Source organism: Micropterus salmoides, unplaced genomic scaffold, assembly GCF_014851395.1.
Source record: "Micropterus salmoides isolate LMB-PRFRI ecotype aquatic unplaced genomic scaffold, ASM1485139v1 Ms_hic_scaffold_19, whole genome shotgun sequence".
Classification (NCBI taxonomy): Eukaryota; Metazoa; Chordata; class Actinopteri; order Centrarchiformes; family Centrarchidae; genus Micropterus; species Micropterus salmoides.
This window is the reverse complement of record NW_024041039.1, coordinates 6,057,580-6,078,393: the sequence shown is the minus strand read 5'-3', so window position 1 is coordinate 6,078,393 and position 20,814 is coordinate 6,057,580. Positions and strand designations below refer to the sequence as shown.

The 20,814-nt window shown below is 39.2% G+C and overlaps 1 protein-coding gene across 1 annotated transcript; it reads left to right on the top strand.

The window, feature by feature from the left end:
• Positions 1–2,511: 2,511 nt before the first annotated feature.
• On the top strand, positions 2,512–19,084 carry LOC119910579 (tumor necrosis factor alpha-induced protein 2-like). The gene is given in 13 exon segments (XM_038729256.1): positions 2,512–2,669; positions 10,247–10,468; positions 10,970–11,615; positions 12,483–12,594; positions 13,130–13,229; positions 13,232–13,251; positions 13,969–14,063; positions 14,179–14,271; positions 14,374–14,500; positions 15,071–15,190; positions 15,670–15,825; positions 16,414–16,535; positions 18,515–19,084. Coding segments are annotated over 13 exon segments (2,043 nt in total). The 5' UTR covers positions 2,512–2,617; the 3' UTR covers positions 18,693–19,084.
• The last annotated feature ends 1,730 nt before the right edge of the window (positions 19,085–20,814 follow it).

Genomic DNA, 20,814 nt, shown 5'->3' with positions numbered 1-20,814 from the left:
CCCAACTGACTTCCTCTTCTGTGATCAAAGCAACACAAACACTGTTTCTAAGTATGAAAAACTGACAAATTTTTTTAAATCTTATCCAAAATCTGTGCAATTTCTGAGTACACTCACTGACAAAAAGTAAATCTTTATTTTGTATTGTTAAGCTGTAAAAGTTAATACACTGAAATAAACTGCCTACATTTTCAATTATGTTTGGTTGAGAAACACAAATGGGCTAAAGTTCAAAATTAATTCTTGACCTTTAAAAAACAGCTGCTGAGCAAACAATTTCACCATCATGTCCATTTAGAAGCTGTTCTGAAGCTTTTGATCTTGTCATATGATCTTAATTAGCAGGTGGAGTTTGTAGATGTCCTGATTTCCATATTTAGCCTCACTAGCAGCGTGGCTAAATATGGGTGACTATGTCCGGCTGTCGGTTGAGAAGTCCACTACATAGGTTGAGACATAAATAACTTAAACAACTGGTATTATCATCATTGTAAGCGTGATAGTGTTATGAGTTGTAGTTTTTTCCCTGTGAGTTTGACTTTTTTGCCATTGTTTCATATGTCTATTTGCCTGTTTCTCTTGTTCCTTGTCCTTAGTAGTTTATGTCTCGTCCTTTATCTTAGCTCTTGGTCCTGTGTTTTAGTTCTTTGTCTTTGTTCCCAGTCCTGTGCCTTGGTTATGTTTTACTATTTACTTCTTGTTCCTCATCTGCATTATTTTAGTTTAGTCTGCTCTGTATTCTGTGTCTTAGCACCTCGTTCTGTGTCTCAGTTCATGTCTTCATGTCTTAGTGTTTTGGGTTCTGTCCTGTGTCCAGTATCAGTTATATAGTCTGTTATGTGTTCAGTAACCTGCCATGTCTGTTCCCTCCAGTATCCCTCTGCTCTCTCTCTGCCTGCCTCATTAGCCTCATGTCTGTCACCTGTGTTGCCCCCGCCCTGCTCGTTATCCCTGGTATATATGTTTGGTCTTTCTGTTCAGCCCTTGTCTGGTCATTGTTCGAGTTACCCCCTATCAGTTATGGCTTCAGTCTCATCCAGCGTTTGGTCTTGCATTTTTCCTGCCCTTGGTGTTTTGGATTACCTGTGTTGGATTTCTGTTTCGTTTCCCATTTGGCTTTTTCTAGATTCAGCCACTCGGTATGTAAGTGTGCTTGCTTTTTGTTTGTTAAATAAATCGCCTTTTGTACTGTGCCTCCTCTGCCTTGAGTCCTGCATTTGGGTCCTCCAACCTGCCTCACCACACCACCTACTGTAACAGGTAGCATGCTAATGTGAGCATTCAAAATTTGAATTAATCAACAAAATTGGCAGATTTTTCATTCTATCAAACTCTTTAGTTCTGTCTGTGGATTTATGACTCATATGTGAAAATATAATAAAATAATGACTGGGCCGTTAAGATGTTTATTCTTTGACACCCACACCCTAAAACCAAAACTTATGTCTTAAGCATGAAAGTTGGGATCAAAGTTAAACCTTAGGATCAGTGTATTTGAAAATAATCTCAATTTAACATGCACTTATAGTTTTTATTGACCTTAGAAATGCATCAACCACTTAAATAGAAGAAAAGGCTTGTAAGCTAGTTATAGTAGAGCCTGAGTTGAGGTTATGTGCAATGCAATATAAGGGGGTAATTTGTGAGTTTTAGATGTGTCGGTAGGTTTGTTTTCAGACTTTGAAACAGCTGTTTCCCTCTGCTTTCAGACTTTAAGCTACACTCTGCAACCACATCCTGATACCAGCACCGTACTTACAGTAAAACATAAAAGTGGTATCTTCTCATTCCTGTCCACAAGATGTTGAACTCTCAATTTAAATTGCAGATGAGATACATAATATGGTAATTCTGTGCTCAGGTGCAGCATTTCATCAACATAAATAATGTGAGCGTTACATTCAGTGCTGTATGTTCAGTACTGGAAACACCACTGCTTGTTTATAATGGCATGTTGTACCCTGTTGTGTGACTTTAACAAAAAAATAAAAGTTCTAGAGGCCAGGGCAGAGTAAACAAATTTATATCTGATCTCGCTTTAAACTTCTCGTTTTTTAAGGAAGTGAAAACAGTTTCCAACATTTATTTGTATTATTTAAAGGCAGTTTGTGTCGTGAACTATATATATCTTTTTAAGATGCTAGGAAAGGTAAACATTTATTGTAAAAGTATTATTTATCCGCATATTTTTCCTGCACTTTGCGTTGTTGGAAGTTGTGTGGAGGCAGTTACACCTCGGTTTATGGATATAATCAGAAAGTGTTCTCTGGTTTGAAATGAAACCGTGACAAAAAGCTGAAGCTGAGTTGTCTCCTAAGCGACACCTTTCCCGCAGTGTGATAGACTTGTGACATTTTTAAACTGCATATATGGCATTTTGAAACCATCCAAGCATTCACTCTCACATCATAAATGTAAGCTCTCAGAGGAAATGCACGTAGGTGCAGTGCATAGGTGTATAAAAGGAAAGCACAGCTGACTTTCTTACAGCGTGACTTAACCAACATCCTGAAATGAAATATTTGTCTGCAGCTTATCCTCAGTTCAGTGGTTCGTCAACCTGCTGCACAGACAGGTAAAGTCTATGGACGTGTGAGTCTTGCTGCCTCCAAGAGCAATGTGTTTGATGTTTCGCAGCTGTGTTGGCTGCAGATCCTGCAGATCAGAAGGTAAGAAAAGGTGTTTACAGCACAGTATCATCTAGGTTATTAAAGTTATCAGCAGGGTTTATGAATGTAAAAAGTTAGTATTCACTACAAAAATGATGGCAGACATGGCTGAACCACATAGAAACAGTCAATTAGAATCATATACGTAGTAAAAATGCAGTTTCAATGTTGGCATACATTGTGTGTGTGTGTGTGTGTGTGTGTGTAAAAGATTGTATCATTATAATTTTGTATGAAATCTATACAAAAATATAATGTCAAGTAAGAGAAATATAACTTTAGCTCTTGTTTGCTAACTTTTAGTTTTATTTCAGTGTCCCCTGTCTTGCTAACAGACAGGATGCCACATTAAATAAACAACCTTGCACCAAACAAAATACACTTTAGATAAGTGTCTGAAACTTCATGTGTGATATGATACTCAAACATTTAAGTGTAAAATTTAACATATTCTAAGAAGTCACTTGCATGGGTGTTATAATAGTAATTTGATTTTAAAGTAATTTTATGAATTTATTTTACACTCAGTGGCCACATTATTAAGTACACCTGTAGTGTAATGCAGTGTAGCATGTCTAAACTAGCTATGAATTTTAATAAATTTATGAGAATACCAAATTATGAATTTTAATATTCAGACAATATAATCCATAAAAAACTCTCGTTTCGCAAAAAGCGGCACCACCGGAGTTGTTATTAACCTAGAGTCTCTGGACCTCTAGGATCTTTTAATAATTATACAATTATTCACCAGTGATCAGTTAGTTAATAATCACTCAATTATCTTAAATCAGTCAGTCTGATATCTAAAGGGTAAATTCTCTTGGCAGGGACTCAGAAGTAGGCAATACACATAATTCCTTGGTTACAGTGAATTTATTAACTAACTAAGGTCATATCCAAAGGTGGTTAAATACATCAGAGAAATAAACAATGACTAAACAATGAGAATGGAGGTTCGGTTGTGGGAAACATTTGACTCATACGGCAGAGGAGAACTAATGAAAGTAAGCTATGAGTTTAGGAGTTAAAAGAAAATATTAACGCTATGGGACCTCCCTGATCACAGAATGTTTTGTTTGGTCTTACTGCTTGTTGGCGGCCTGCTTTGGCCTGTTGCACGGGTCCCACGCTAGCTGCCCGATCCTGGCTTTTGCTAGGGGATTCTCCACAGTTCTCCATGTCTGAAGCCCGTTTAGGGTTTCCTGCCCCCTTTTAAGGGGAGTTCTGATAGGCTGTTCAGACAAATGCTATCAGGCTGTTGCCAAAGGTGGCCAGTTTTACAATCAGCTGCTCAGGAATAGCACTTAGGGAAAGTGACCTCTCCACCCCCCTTCCGTTGGGGTCTCTTCAGCCGTCTGTTGAGGGTTGATAATTAACCCCCCTGCTTCTCTCTGGGAGAGAAGAGAGGAATTTGGAGTACCAAATTTATTTAATATAACAGGCACAAATCCACAATGTTGTTCACTACAGCAGTTTAATGCAAGCCAAAACAATTGTTCTTCTATAAACTTTTATTATGCCTGTAATGATCCAATTAATGTCCAGTACAACACAACCGTTAACTATGACGTCAGTAATAAACATAATAATGAATTTACTCATTTCCAACAATGTCACCTTAAACTGAACATTATACACTGTAAACGTTGTAAAAGTAGTAACGAATGCAACAGATTCTACAGGTGTACCTAATAAAGTGGTGAGTGTATATTAACATTGCATTAAGTACAAAATATTAACTGAATAGATCCATACTGTGACATTATGAGACGACATACAGTATATTATCTAGCTTTAAATAATATGAAAATACAAGAACAATAAAACAGGAACCAGAAAATTGAAAGGCTTTTATTGATGATCAAAAATACTGCTGCTGAACCAAGATACTGGCTTACAGAAAAATAAATTAATCAGGAAAGTTTCCAAAAATGACAACCATTGAGAGTCGAAGCAGAAAAACAATAGGTCCCAATTAAAACATATGTAAAAACACCTTAAATGTACTTATATACTAGTATTTGGAATCAGTACCAATACTGCTACGGACCAATATAGACGGGAAAGAATTGGATCCTGAGATTTAAAAAATCCTATTGGTGCATCAAAATGTAAACACATCCAAAGACACCAAATATGTTAGAAATTGTGCACAAAATAAAATACAAGGGATGAAAAATATTTCCATCTGCTGTAATACTTGCAGCCATAATAAATTTGCCACCCGGGAGGTTTACAATCTGCACAGCAAATGACACCATCTGTCCTCAGATGAGGAAAAACTCCCCAAAAAACCTTTTACAGGGGAAAAAAGTAAGATATCTCAAGAGGAGCAACAGAGGAGGGATCTCTTGGCCAAGACAGGTGTGTACTGAATAAACCAACATAATGAAATTACAGTATGGACAATTATGGTGACAACATTATAAATAGATTGTAAACAGGATGGATCCAGGAGGACGTTGAGGTGTCACCAAACAGAAATGAGCCACAGTACCTTCTCCTCACAATGGGAAGAGGACAGACTGCACAGAGGGCACGCAGCCCTCATAATCTGTAGTGTTAATACAAACTATAGTTCAAGACTATCAAGACGGTTAAAGAAGTGAAACCTGGTAGCAGCATGATGTTATATGGACAGGGATTGTCCAAGACTGACAGAACAATGATCTAAAGACGCAATCGGAGAGTCCCTTAAGAGAAAACCAACGTCATCTGACCAGTCCAGGGACACTTAGGGGTCCTTCAGGAGTTTCCCCAGTAAGGGTCCCCAGTAAAAAGGGGAATCGTTTATTCTATCCATAACTGACACAATGAATGTTTGACTTATGAAATTACTTTGGACAAAATCTTTCCAAATGGGATTCACGGCCTAAATTTGTGTCAGTTTAGGGATTGATGTGAAAAAGTTTCGAGAACCACTGGACTAGACGTTCACAGGCGCTGTAACACCGTGATGGCCTCAGGACAAGCCTCTGAGCATCCTGTTGCGATACTACAAGGTCTTGGACAAGGGCGGACTGGGACAAAAATTCAGCTCTGGCTCTGTAGCCACACCAGCCATGATAACATGCATCCACTACTTACATTTTTATTCAGTTGGTGAAAAAATATAAACAGCATAATATGTAACAGATATTAATGTATGTGACTGGCAAACAATGCTTAGGCTACTACTTTTTAAAGAGCACATGTTTAGAACAAATTGTTTGTCAGTGTCTTCCAAATTATGTTTGTTTCCTGATCTGCACCTCTATGGTTTAGGTTTGGTTAAGTTTAAGCACAAAACCTACTTGGTTGGCGTTTGTGGTCATGGTTAAAGGAAACCAAAGTTGACAGTTGGAAGGACAAAGCATGTGAAACAGCGGTCTACTAAATGACACCAGAGGTTTTTACAAAGCAGCAACCGCCGGGTCTGAAAAGTGAAGCCAATGTGGAAGTATTTTAAACCTGCATTCTTTCTGACGGGCTGCAGGGGGCGATTGATTTATTGTTCCCTTTCCAGCAAGGTGCTTAATCGCTGACGTAATTGCTGACGTAATCTGCACTCTGTGCATGCGTTGGCGTCTGTAGCTACCTGTCGGAAGCTCCGTCTTAAACCGGACTCCACACTTTTACGTTACATTTTTTATATCCTTTTTATTTTAACTTAAGTTTTTAACTTGAGTTTTACGTGGGTCAAGGATTTTAGTCATCCGACATGGATTTTAAGCTAGATGACCGCAAAAATCGCCATCAACGCTACTGATCACAACAAAGCTCCGGCGACTAACGTTATGCTAGCCGAGATAACTCTGCCCCATGAGGACTGCACACTCCTTAAGAAAGCGAACAAAAAGATTGCTGACCTTATGGAAGACATCCGACGACTTTCAGAGGAACTCAAAGAGAAAGATTCCCTGCTGACTGGCTTTATGGATGTGGTTTCAGTACAAGCCAAACAGATTGTTTCTCTTAGCGCAACCGCTAACATCCAGGACACCGTGTTTTGGGACCCCTCTAGCCTTCCCAGGCTTTCATCCTGCTTGACTCCGAAGCATCAGTCAACCTGGGCTGAAGTGGTGGTCCGTGGCTGCAAGAGAGGTTCGGACGGGGCTGCCTCTCTGATGCACCTGCGGCTTCGAGTCTCCCTGATACGGATCTCTTTCGGTAGACAGTGCCTGCCGACACTGTTGCATCTCCTTCACCGGCTACATCTCCCGCACTGGGCCGCCGGTCTGCCGCTGGGCCTGATCGGCGGCCGTCATCCCGGTCAAAAACCTCCGCTTCCCGACGTAGGATCCTGAAGGAGCTCAGATGCTCCGGAGGCCGTCTCTAACCTGCACCGTCGGGTAGCCCTTCTCTCAGGTCTGTTACTGCTACTCCAACACAACACTCGGCAGCTCACACACTCCATCCTCAGTCCGCACGCAGTGTTGAAGCAGATTCTGCTCAGTCCTGCTCTGGAACCCCACAACCGGTATCTCCTTGTCCTCTTTTCTCCCCAACCACACTAATAATTGGTGACTCCATAACCAGAAACCTCAGTTTCTTTAACGCTACCACTCACTGCTTCCCCGGTGCCACCATGGCTGACATTTTTAAAAAACTCCAGGACCTGATGCCGTCGCTCCCGTCCTCCATCACAAGAGTGATAGTCCATGTCAGAACAAATGACACAGCTCTTCAACAGTCTGAGCTGACAAAATCAGATTTTAGACTCCTTGGCCTCCATGACTGGCTCTAGTAAGACTTTTATCTTAAATGATTTTATCTTGTCTGCAAATCTAGATTTTATGTTTTTAACTGAATCCTGGTTGCAAATGAATGACTATAGCCAGCTAGCTGAACTTTGTCCGCCTCATTATGATTGTTTTAGTCAACCGAGGGTCAGTGGTCGTGGTGGTGGGCTAGTGAGCGTGTATAGAAAAAATTTAAAATGTCATCAAGTACGCTGTGATGAATTTAACTCCTTTTGAAGTTCTCACTCTTAAAGTTGGAGGGCTGCAACCTATAATATTTGTCATAATTTATCGCCCCCCAAACCGCCTGGAGGAACTTTTATCTACTCTGGTTTTAAATTATGACAGAATTGTTCTTTGTGGCGATTTTAATATTCATGTTGATGACCCCACCAATGTTAATGCAACTGACTTTTTAAATATGGCCACTTCTTTTAACTTCAAACAACATGTCATAGGGCAAACACATAACCGTGGTCATACACTAGACTTGGTTTTTACCCTGGGTGTCAGCATTCCAGCATTCCAAAAATCTATTGATCGACTCCAGACTGTCCAGAACTCAGCTGCCAGGCTTTTAACCAGAACAAAGAAATATGACCACATTACTCCTATTTTAGCTTCATTACACTGGCTCCCAGTATGTTTTAGAATTGACTTTAAAATTCTATTGATCACTTTTAAAGCTCTTCATGGCCTCTCGCCTTGTTATATTTCTGACCTTTTAGTCCCATACACACCAGCAGGCCCCGAGGCTCTGGAACAGCCTGCCTGAGGAAATCAGGTCGGCTGAGTCAGTGAACTCTTTTAAGTCCCTTCTTAAAACATACTTTTATAGGAGAGCCTTTCCCAATCTTATTTGGCTTTATTTTATCCCTTTTATTTTATTCTATTTTACTTATTTTATATTTATCTTAAACGTGTATTTTAGTCTTTTCAATGTTTTCATGCTTTTATCATGTATTGTTTTGGTATTATTGTCTTTACACTTGTTAAAGCACTTTGTAACTTGTTTTTGAAAAGTGCTCTACAAATAAAGATTATTATTATTATTATTATTACCTCAGTAAACACTTTCCTAATAAGTTTATGGTCTCAATTGCTAGCTTTAAGTCTTTTTCAACACAGCATGATGTTGATTTAGTAAATTATGGTCCCATTTAGAGTAAAATAGACATTGAAGCAGGTTATGCTTCATCAGGCTTGAACTTGTTTTTGGGTGCTGTCAATTGTAACATTTCCGTCGCCTAAAAATGTCTTGTTCAGTGTTCGGTTGTATTAAAAGACACTCTAGGAGTCAGCTGTTCATTTACAGTACGTGCATAAGCCTGTTTTTTTGCTAGCTGAAAATGAACGTCCTAATCAATGTCACAGTTAATGTGACTTACGGATACACCTTATTTAACCAACCTAGCTAACTCCACCCTCTCATCCAAATATGTTCACTTCTGGTTCCAAATAAACAAAAATGGCGACTGCCAAAATACCAAACTCAGGGCTTTAAAACCGTAGTCCATAGACCGAAGGGTGACATCACAATGGCTCTGTCTTTTATAAAGTCTGTGATTTCAGTGTTTGTGCAAACAACCACTGTTGCATTTTTGTTGAAGACAGTCTCTTCACAACAGCAACACTTGCGGCACCGTGAGGCTGTAGTGCTTTTCACACTCAATTAATCCATCGACAGAAACTAATTGGCAGCTATTTTCAGAATCTATTAATTGTTTAAGTCAGAAAAACAAAACATCTGATGGTTCCAGCTTCTCAAATGGGAGAATTTGCTGTTTTTTCTTGTCGATTTCTAATAAATTAAATGTCTTTGGGTTTTGAACTTGTGCGAACACAAGACCGAAAGATTAATTGATACCTGAGGGAAAAAAACACATAATAATGAATGATGAAAAGAGTAGTTTTACAAGTATGAAAATTGTTGGATGGATGAAAAATTAGACAACTTTACTACTGTTTGTATGGAAGTATGTGTACATCAATTGCTGACAGGAATAGAAACCTTTTTTGACTTGTTGGTGGTGCTAGAGCAAAAGTAAGGTGCTATCCAAAGTGTAGCATTCATGCACTCAAACAATCCATGATATCTTGTTTGAGTTATTTCACTCTTAACCACAGGCAAACATTGCTTCAGCGCTAGTGTTTCTCAAAGCAGTCTTCAGCTTGTGTGGGTGAGGGGGTGGAGGGATGGACTTTCCACTAGTTTGGGAATCATTTTTAGACACATCACCAAAGGCTGGAGGAGGAGCCTGTTCTTTAAAAAGGGCTTTAATTCACAACAGCTGTACTTTCACTAACAGAGCAGCAACTGTGAATTAGAAGGTAAGTAACAGCTATAGAAACTGCACTTACCTGCTTGTCTGGGCTGATTGTTAGCATGTGTGTACTCTATAATGTTTTCATTACACTTACCGTTAAATTTGATGTGAAAGGAAAGACTTTGTTTAAAAATAAATTTCACTTTACTTGGGCTATTTTTAAAGTTATGTGCATCATCTCTGCAGGGTTGTAGTTCAATGTTCTGTTTTTAACACGTTCTTATTTCCATTCATGTGGCATTTTTGTGTATTTTGTCTTATTCATAAAATAGGCCTACAGGGATGTTTTAATAGATTATTTCACTTTTATGAGCTATATTGTGATAAGGAGGATGGTGTAGTACTTCTGGACACTAGGCTGTTAAGATGCTGTCTCTTTTGTGATTTCATTAATGTGTAAACGATACGAAGAATCTGTTTATTAGTAAATGCAGTTATGTAACTAAAATACTGACATAACATTTTAGATTTTCTCTTACTTTTTTGTTTTTAATTGACAAACATTTGGCGTGTTTTGTCTCCATAGCTTCATCAAAACGTTTCTGTTGGTCCAGTTTCTCCGACTGGATAACCATGAGGACAGAGACAGACGGCTTCAGGCTCAACTTCCTCCCGGATCTAAGTGGGATATCTGTGGGAGGAAGATGGTTTAGTAACTTGAGGAGAGGGTCCAGAGGCCAGAGCGGTGCCAACAGCCCCTCCTCGACTGATGGACAACCCTCACCCAATGAGGAGGAACCACAAAACGGTCAGTTAACATTAAAAAAAACGTCCAGCTGTTAGTGGTAGTCTTCTCTGTTGATAAGAGGCAGAATTTTATCAATTTAAATTACTTGTGCTTTTATAGTAACTTCTATAGTGTATTAGATATAATAAGACAACTTGACAAAGTGACTTTAATAGGTTTGGTAGACTCTATAGCAAACATTAAAGGACTGCTGGAGGAATAATGAAGCAGTGAGTCACAACCGGACATTTGCTGGTTCAAGCCTCTGAAATGCTCCATTTTCTCTTGTTACATTAAGATAACCTAACAATGTGAGTTTTGCACTTATGGTGAAACATAAAAAGCTATTTGAGGAGGGCATCTTGGGTATTTCCACTTTTTGTCTGATGCTGTGTAGATCATGAAAGTCCTTGCAGATTAGTTAATAATAATAATAATAGTCTGTATTTCTTCTAGTCATTCTTGGGCATTTTGATGCCTCATTTTATTTTAAGCAACAGCTGCAACTTTTTTTCCCCGCAGTGGTCCACACATTTGAGCAAGTCCTGGAAACACAACACTTGTTTGAGGCCAGCCAGCTGCTGATAGAGAGAGAGGAGCGTCTGTTTGGGGAGATAATGGAGAGCGAGGCACTCCAGCATCACACGGAAGAAGTGGACAAGCTTGCTGCAGACTACAGGGACCTTGAAGCCCTTGTGCTGCAGACTGTGAGACTGTCTTTCAGCCCGGAAGAGTTCAGCACTGAGGCTCTGACATCTGCTGTGAATGCCGTGAACCAGGAGGAAGACCAGGACCGGCTGTGGAGACAGAGGGATGGGACACCACCCATGTGGAGGCCCGGGCGCTGGAAGAAGCTCCACGACTCCACGCTTCGCAGCTTGGTGGAGGAACGTATAGACAACCCTTTGACGCCTCGTGCTGACCAGGTGGCGCAGCAGTCGTCTATTCAGGCTGACGTCCACAGCATGGGGAGGCAGCTGAAGGAGGACCTGCTGTTCATGGTGGAGAAGGTGAAGAGCTGCTACCCACCCGAGCTGGACATCTGTAATGTATATGCCAAGTTGTACCACCAAACCCTGAGCACCAGACTCAAAAAGATCGCAGACTTTGGTCTGGATGACAAGGACTGCAGTTTCCTCCTGCGCTGGGTGCACGAGTTTTATCCACAGTAAGTTGTGACTTAAGTTTATGTTTGAAGCAATTAGCACCTCTGGGCCCATTGTGTACTATATCTGTGTGCTCTTGTCCTGCTAGTGGTAGGGCGATATATATCAGTGTGTAGGTCTGTCAGTCCATCCTCTGTACCACCTCTCAAGGCAACACTCTAGCATGGCTGAATTAGACTGTGATATTCAAATAGACAATGGGACGTTATGTAGAAATGCACACAACATTTACAAAATATTATCAAGTTCTCACTGTGTAGTTAGGCCTTAATTTTCATATGAAAAAGACACAAAATGATATTCAGCCATCTCCTCGTCTTCCATCTAAATGTGATTTTATTTGAAAGCAGTTAAATTAATGAGGAAGCACCGCTTTCACCCTCGACTTCTCAGGTTGATTAATGGACAAAGCAACTCGCCCTAAAGTTGTGTAACTGTTTAGGAAATGTAGAAATCCGTTGCGGGAGTGACACAGATCCTGCAGTTCTGCACCCTCAATACATTTGAAAACACACCAGAATGCAATGCAGCAAAACAGACGGATTGTTTTTTACGCAGTCGAACCCTCCACCAGCCACTTAACTACACACACCTTTTATATAAACAAGTTGCTGCCTATTTGGTATTTTGCAATTTTGAAACTGCAGAAGAATATGAGGTAAGCAGGTTGAGGGAAAGCAAAATGCAACAACACATTAACCCTTCTGCAGGACACCGAGCATCACAGATTAATACTGTGCAACCATCTTATATAGTGATAGTTGTTTTCTGTGATCTGACAGTGAACAAAATTCACATGAAATCATAAACTTAATGCTCGAAATGTCTTGAGGTGTTGGTAAAAGTTGTAATATCTGTTCTTGTGTCAGAATCCTTCAAAAGCCAGAGCTGGCCAGTGAGATTGACAGTGAAGCGTTGGGAAAGCTGCTGCCTGCAGAGTTACTGAAACCTCTGGAGGAACAGTACCTGAGCAAACAACAGGTAAACCCAGCCGTTGCTACCTGCCTTCTTTAGCCAGTTTGGATTTTAGTTGTGTTTAGTTTTTAGTTTCAGTTTTAGATGGATTTGGTGGATTTACTCAAACCTTTAGCTAACCTTTATTTAGCAATATGGGCTAACAATCCTGAAGATCCAGAAGGTCAGATTGGGATTTATTGTGGAAAGTCATTGTCTCCAGTGGACGAATCCTAATGTTTAGGTTGGGCCTCCTAAGTCCTGACCTTCTCTAAAGCAACACCAGGCCACTTCTTTCAGTCATAAACAAGAAATATCAAAATCTAAATGCTAGATTGCCTTTAAGTTTACTCAGACTGTTCATTCTCTCCAGAGTAATCCCTTCAAATCTTATTAATTTATTGTGGGGTTGCAGAGAGCATTTTAGTTGCTACTGCAGCTTTTAGTATAGACTGTGAGATGGATGTAATATATAGTTTAATGTTTAAGACAAAAAGGAGCTTGGGAGCCAAATACAAAAACTGTGTATGAAAGTGACAGCAGCATGTTGTTGTGTGTCCAGGAGGAGTTGACGACTTACATTGGCCGTGTCCTGGATGAAGCGAAGCAAAGGTGGATTGACGGAAAGGAACCAGCAAGAGAGGATGGCTGTTATGTCAGTCCCGTGCCTACGACATCATTCAGGTACAGAATTAATAAGACCACATGATGTCAAAGCGGCTATAGGAATATTTTTATGACAATGAACCAACAGAGAGCTATCACCTGAATCTGCAGGTCCCCTCGGCTTTACGTAGGGAATTTCAGCTAATTGTTCAGCTGTCCAGCCCCAACTTTACTGTTTACTGTCAGTCTCACTTCTCCGATATCTCTAAAAACCCACTACCTGCTGAGCAGCAAATAGCAGACAGACACAAAGAGCCAGATACTTCCCTCAGGGTTTGGTGGAAACCCACAAATCAGAGCTAAAACAGAGAGAATACTGGCCTTAACATTCATTAGGTGGACACAAACACGACTCCAAATTAATCATAATGTTGCTCTGAAGCTGCTGACAGTTTGCTAAGTCAAAATTGTGTAATAATATCTTGTAGGCTGAAATCACTAAATTATAACATGAAATCCAAAGCCTCTTTCGATCATGAGCAGACAAAAAGTAATCAATGTAGACCGGGAAGTCTTTCCCAAGCTGTTTTATATATTAACTAAAGCCAAACTGGAGAAGAAAAAAGATTAACCAACAAGGAAGGCAGTCAGTTATTCACTGTGATCAAAGTCACAGAGTTAACTGATGAGCTGAGAAAGACACTGAACTCTCTGACATACAGAAAATGTTTTCTCACTGTAATTTATAAATTTATAAAATGCTGTCATTAATCTGTATCATCCATCTGTCTTTAGTTTGTCAATGGGATGGTGACTTCAGCTGAAAAGACTGTGGGAGACCTGCACAAGGCCCAGAACATAGCTTCCCAACTGACAGATTTAATGCAGAGGTAATATGACTGATGACTTTCTTCTAAATAGTTTTACTTCAAAAGGCATTTTGTCTTATTCTTAATAACAACAACACTGTGGAAGTTAGAATTAACTGTCTTCATTCTCCTGCAGGTTCAGTATTTTCCTAAACGAGGTCATCAAGCAAAACAAACCGAACAGCAAGCCGATCATCAAGGCAAATCTTGGCTGTATTGAACAGTTTAGGTAAGTTTTTGTCATTTTGGTGTGGTGAGACATGAAGTCAGCTTAATATCACAGAAGAAGATGCGCCTGTGAGCTAATGTGGCTTGTGTGGTCTGTCTGCAGGGTCGTCCTCAACGAGAAGCGCAATCTGTTCCCAGAGGAAGTGCGGGAAAAGTGTTTGCTGGTTCTGAATGAAATGAAAGAATCTGCCCACACATACTTATTAAAACCTGTTCACGAGGAACTCAAGGTACGTTTACAACAGGTCTATTTGTCAACAAGTCTCACTTAAAGACCAGGCAATGCATCTACCAACAAATGTGTGTAACACAGCCTGACATCTCTTCGTCCTCTGAGTCATAGAGATCCACTGTTGTCCAAAAACTATTAAAAAACATCAGTGTGCTCACTATTGCGCTGGGTGACATGTTGCTTCATCACCTTGAAGACACACCATAGTTTATTTGTAATAAGTCCCACAAAATACTCACTAGAGCACCACATGTGGATTAACCGGCTTCTTAAAGTACTGTAGTCCCCAACAAATGGTTTATTTAGCAGCTGTTTTGGGAAATTATTGAGCGATAAAATATATATAAATTTGTGAAACGATTTTAAAGGTTTACATCTTCAACAGGAACCAATTTGCTTTTCGTAGGAACGAGACAGACAGTATTTTTGCAAAAAGCAACACAATTTAATTTACAAAATTGAACATCAAGAACAATATCGGTGAAGAAAAGATATTTAAAATGTAAATTTCTGCTACCGTTGATGAAAATGTTAACTGTCTAATGCATCATGTTTGTATCTCACACAGCCACAGTACCGCAAGCTGGGAACCAGTGACTGGCTGAATAAGCCCCTGTTTGAGAAGCTGCTGGTCAGCATTGAAAATAAGATTCAGGATCTTCGGGGTTCGATCGAAAACTGTCACCAGGTAGACTGAACAAAGCATGAAACACACAACGAAGCTGCTGTTGTTGACTATCATGTAAACTGTGTTTCACAGCGTGCTATGGTTTAAATGTTTTGAATTTTCCTTTGAGGGAGCTATTGATTTCAATTCAGTTTTCATACAGTTTAAAAATCAATTAGCAGAACACAAAAATGTATATTTATTGTGATGGATTAAAGACCAATGGCTGCCTAGATGTGAGGAAAAATGCATTCAAAACGCTAAAACACGACAGTATAGTTTGTAAAATAGTCAGCAATAATGTGACATATTAATAATCTTTATAGTAAATGGACTAAATAATGTAAATCATTCCATTAACTAACTTGGAAAGGTTGAAGTGGAAATTTACTCTCTCAGTTCAGCATCTTTGTTGGTTCATCAAACATGTCAAAAGTAATTACATTTTAAGCTTTATTTTTTTACACCGATTTCCGATTTGATGATTGGATTAATTTCAGGAGATGATTGGCCAACTGCACCAGGAAGTGACAGCAGAATATGTGAGGAGGCTCCTGAAAGGAAAAGTCAACCTGGCGGACAAGGATCAGCAGCTGAAGGCCTACATGACCGTGAAAAACAACGCAGAGAGTTTGCACGATTTATTCGTCAAAATGGTGAGACTGGAGCACAGAATTGCAAAGTATAAGATGTTGACAAAACGTTCCTTTTTGGATATAGTATCTAAGAGTGAAGGGGTTTTCAAAAGTTTGAGACTGTGGGCCTCCACTCAGACACTTTAGTTTACTTAGTTTAGTTTCGCTCAATTCCTGGATAGCTATAGGATCATGATTATGTTATTTGATCCAATAGACATTTAACAGCTGAGCTAAGAGAGTTTAATATTGCTGTTTGACGAATCTATAGACTACACCAAATGCATAAAAAAGGTCTGTAAAGTAAACTTCCCTGAAACTTCTTTATCTTCAAACTCTCTCTCTGACCAAATCACACAAATTTAGGCTTTCTAATGTAATTTAATAATACTTTAACTTCCATTTGCTGAGCCTCCCCTGAAACAGTTTTGGGGAAGGATACGTCACTGAACAGACCACAGAGTGTGATTAACAAGTGATCCAGGGAAAGTCCAGTGTAAAATTTCCATTACAGTGACCACAAAAGATAAAATCTTACACAAAACAAGAAGCGTGTAGATTATGTTCAAAAGATATTTGGAAACTAAACTGATGTAATTGCGTCCACAGGGATCAAAGGAGGATTGGTTGAAGGAAATCCTGACAAAGATTGCAGAAGTGTTGAAACTCCAAGAACTCCCCTCCATTCAGATGCAAGTAGCATCATTGGGAACGGCTTTTCCTGACCTCAGGTAACCATTGCAGTCTGCATTTTGGACGATGTTTACTTACAAAACAAATATAAAAAGCACGCAGGCAAGCAGTGGTCTTATTTAGGTATGTTATCTCAAGTGTAACTGACCTAAAAAGGACAGATTAGCATCATGATATGAGTGTTTACACAAGTTTAGAATGAGCATAAACAGATCTGCATTTCAGAGACAGCTGAGGAGCAGCAGGAAAGGAAAATCTATTCAGATGTTTCCTGCTGATATTATGAGCTAAAAGCAGACACACTGTAGCTCATATTTTTCCAGGAGTTGGCACTGTCAGTTAAGAGTGCAGTGGGAAATACATTATTACCGCAGTAAAATAAACAGGCTGGAAACAATGAAGTAACTGGTAAAGCTTGTTCAGGTCTGTCTGCGGATGTGAGCAGTAATGTTGTTGTAATGGAGAGTGAACCCACGCTCGAACCTTGATGGTAAACTGTAACTTTAGAATAATCTTTACAAATTTGTTTTTATATAAAATCACTACCAAGTTAAATATTTCCCTCAGAAATGTAGTGAAGTAGAAAGTAGCATAATATGGAAATACTCCACTAAAGTAGTAGTAGTAGTTATTTATTTTGACATGGACATAGCATTATCATTGGAACTGCCGCATACAATTATGCTCGAGCATCAGATGCACTTTAATTAGTGTTTGTAGTTAAATGCTAATTTACAAGGTGTACAGGTGTTTTCTTTTTTAAGTTAAAATGTAAAGAAGAAAAGAACAGGCAGAGAGAGAAAAGAGAAATACAATACAGGTATTAAGATACACTACTAAAACAACAGGTGTGTCTACGCAGGGTAGCAGGTGTGAGGACAATGTTTCTCTTGTAGCCATGATTTAACACTTCAAACGAAAACATTAAAATTGCGTTGCATACTTTAGTGAAAGTACTTTAAGTTAAACCCACGTCCGCAACTATCATTCCAAACACACCACAGCATTGTAAAGGACTTAACAGACTTGGAAAATATTTGCTGACGGTTGTCAAGTTTCAGTTCCAGACCTCTGAATCACTGTCCACATCTTCCACTTTTTCAGCGGTTAGGTGTGGTTTTGCAGTCATTCATAGAGGTTTTCTCAGTTGAAAACAAAAACCCAACCAACCCAGCCAATCAGAGCTTCGTAGGCAGGATTAAGAACAGCAATTTTAATCTTCTTATTTTTTCCATTAATCGATTGATTGTTTGGTTTGTAAAGAACCTGAAAATAGTCAGAAATGCTGTCACAGTTACTCAGAGCCCAAAGTGACACCTTCAAATGCTTGTTGTGTCCAACCAACTGTTCAAACCTTCAACATTATTGACAAACATTACAGTAATTAAAATAATTGAAAGGAAAAGCAGCAAATCTTCACATTTGAGAAGCTGCAACCATCAGAAAAAAATACTTTAAGCTTTAATCCAAAGCAATTTATAATTGCTATATGTTAAGTGGCTTGCTCAGGGACACATTGGTGGATGTGTTGCAATGGGAATCAAACCTCAGTTTCCCACACCAAAGGCATGTGTCTTGTCCACTGCTCCATCTCCACCTAAAATTAAAATATTGACTGTACTTGCATAAATAGTTGGTTAATTTAATAATATATTTTATAAGCTCTTATGTTTCGGTGCAAAATTTGTAAAGTAACTATATATTAAAACTGTGAAGTAAAAAATAAAATATTTTCTCAGATGTAATGGAGTAGGGGGAACAAAGTGGCATGGAAAGAAAGGACTCAAATAAAGGACACGTGCAGGACTTGAGTTAATGTACCACCGCTGAATATACATCCTCATCTTTTTTTCTTAATTCACTTCACTTACATAAAATATATAATAATAATATTATGCAGGAAAGCTAACAGTGTAACAACCCCTTCACTCTACAAGTAATAATAAATAATACACTTAATGTCACATGGGATTAAAATGCTGATTTTTGACCTTTCCCTCCCTCCTTTCACCCCCAGTGAGAAACACGTTTCAGCGCTGCTCAAGCTCAAGACCAACCTCTCCAAAGCCGACAGGAAAATTGTCAAAGACACTCTGTCGGACACTTTAAGGGGAATGCAAAGCAATGTCCCTGATCAGCAGTTTTTCTCCACAGTTAAACTGGAGAAAGACAAAGTTTGGATGAAATTTTTTTGAAGATTGTCTACAGTCTGACTGTAAAATGATGCAATCAGTGTTGTAGTTACTTTATGCATGTATAAGCTATGGTTTGCATTACTGGTAAATATGGTGCTTTTTACTGCAAAGAAATCTGCCCGGTCGTGTGTTTCAGTCTGTGTTTTTACTTGTTTATTTTTGTGTTTTATACAGAAATAAGGAGTACGTCAGTGTTTGCAAGTGTAGTTCTCCGACGGTGTATACATTTTTATATCAAATCAGTATTATTTTTTTGTTCTTTTCATCATTTGCAATAATGGGAGGTGTCAGGCTGTAATGTGTATAGTTTTACATTTTTGTTTCATCTGATGTACAGACTCTTGTTAAAGAAAGTTAAATATATGTTTATAAATAAATTCTTTTGAAAGAAATTGTGTAATTTGTACACATTTTGTCCTGGATGAAAAGTTATAACTTAACATAATCAGTTATAACCTTTCATTCAGGCTTTATAATGGCACTCGAAAGAAATGGATTACTCCTCTGGGGACCATGAATGACTCGACAGTATTTTGTGCCAATCTATTTGGTAGAGATATTCACAGGTAACATTTTGAGCTGCTTATGGTGCAAAAGTCAGAGGGTCATCAAAGTGATTACAATTCACCCTGAGGGGAATGTGAATGTTTGCACCACATTTTATAGTAAACCCATCAACTTGTTTTTGAGATATTCATGGACTGAAAGACCAGAATTGAGATTCCCTAGAGCATGGCTAGAAACAACAACACGGCTATGGCTCAGGCGGTAGAGCGGGTTGGCTGTTCAATCCCTGCATGTCAAAGTGTCCTTGGGCAAGACACTGAACCCCAATTGAACCAGCCTCTGGTGGCCGTTCCTCCAGTGTGTGAATGTTATTTTCTGTTTGAGCACTTAGGCTCAGTGTGTGGATGTAGTGAAAAAGCGCTCTGAGTGGTCAAAAAGACTAGAAAGGTGCTATACTGAGCATTTACTCTTAAAGAATCTTTTTAAAGAAATGTTCCACGTGGAGGTCAAAGGTCAGGGATTGCAATGATTGTGATTCTGATTCGTTTATCATCAGGGGAGTATTGAAACCACTTATCCTGCAGTTCAAAGACCATAAACAACCAAATCAGTCTGCAACAATGTCAGGAAATCATTGACCCTCTCGTGTGGGAATAGAGGCAGTATGCACACTGAGTGTTTCTAGTTTGTTGTTTCTGAGTTATGCTTTTCCTAAAGGTTCAGAGGGAAGGAAATAAGTCATAAAGAGTGTTGCTGCAAATGTGCAGTTGTTTTTCTTTTTTCCTTTTCGTCTGTCTGTGTTTGAAAAATGGCTGGTTAAGAGGAAGGATGTGCTCAGGAAGAAGCCTACCTTGGAAAGTGAGACGGCGTGGAGGAAGACAAACTCATTAAAGTCATTGCCAGTAAACTGTGCTGGGAATATTTACGATGACCAGTAACTGCTTTAGTGGGAATCCACAGTCCTTTCCCGCTGCGAGCCACTGACTCAAAGATTACGAAATCAGTAACCAGGACCACTGCCAAGGAGTCTCTGAGCAAACCACTGAATCACAAGTTGGGGTTAATCCGCCTGACATTGGTCATTGATTAAATATTTTTAGTATCATTGTCAGTTTTTAATCTTGACATTGTTGTGACAACCTAAATATAAACATAAAACAACAAACAACATAAACAGTTTTTCTTAGCAGTTATTTGCTGTTCTTGCACCACAGCTCTGATGGTCAGTCGGTTCCCCACTTTGGTCGAGACTGAAATATCTCAATAACTATTGGATGGATTGTCATGAAAATTGGATCAAATCTAATCCCTTTGATGATCCCTAGATTTTTGTAGCATGTCAACACACTAGCATGATAACGAAGATGGTGAATTTGTTGTCAGTCATTTAAAATGTTTTCATGTGGGCAGTGAAGTCACAGCAAATATCGCAAAGCTGCAAAACTTAAAAACTGTAGTTATAAACTTGACATGACAGCACAGAGGAAACTCTCCAGATGGAACAGATTTCAACTTTTAGCTTCCGAAATGATTTAGACGCTCTGGTGAAGCTCAGGATTGATCAGGAGTGACAGCTGCTTCACTGTGTGCATGACATATACAGAACAAGAATTTA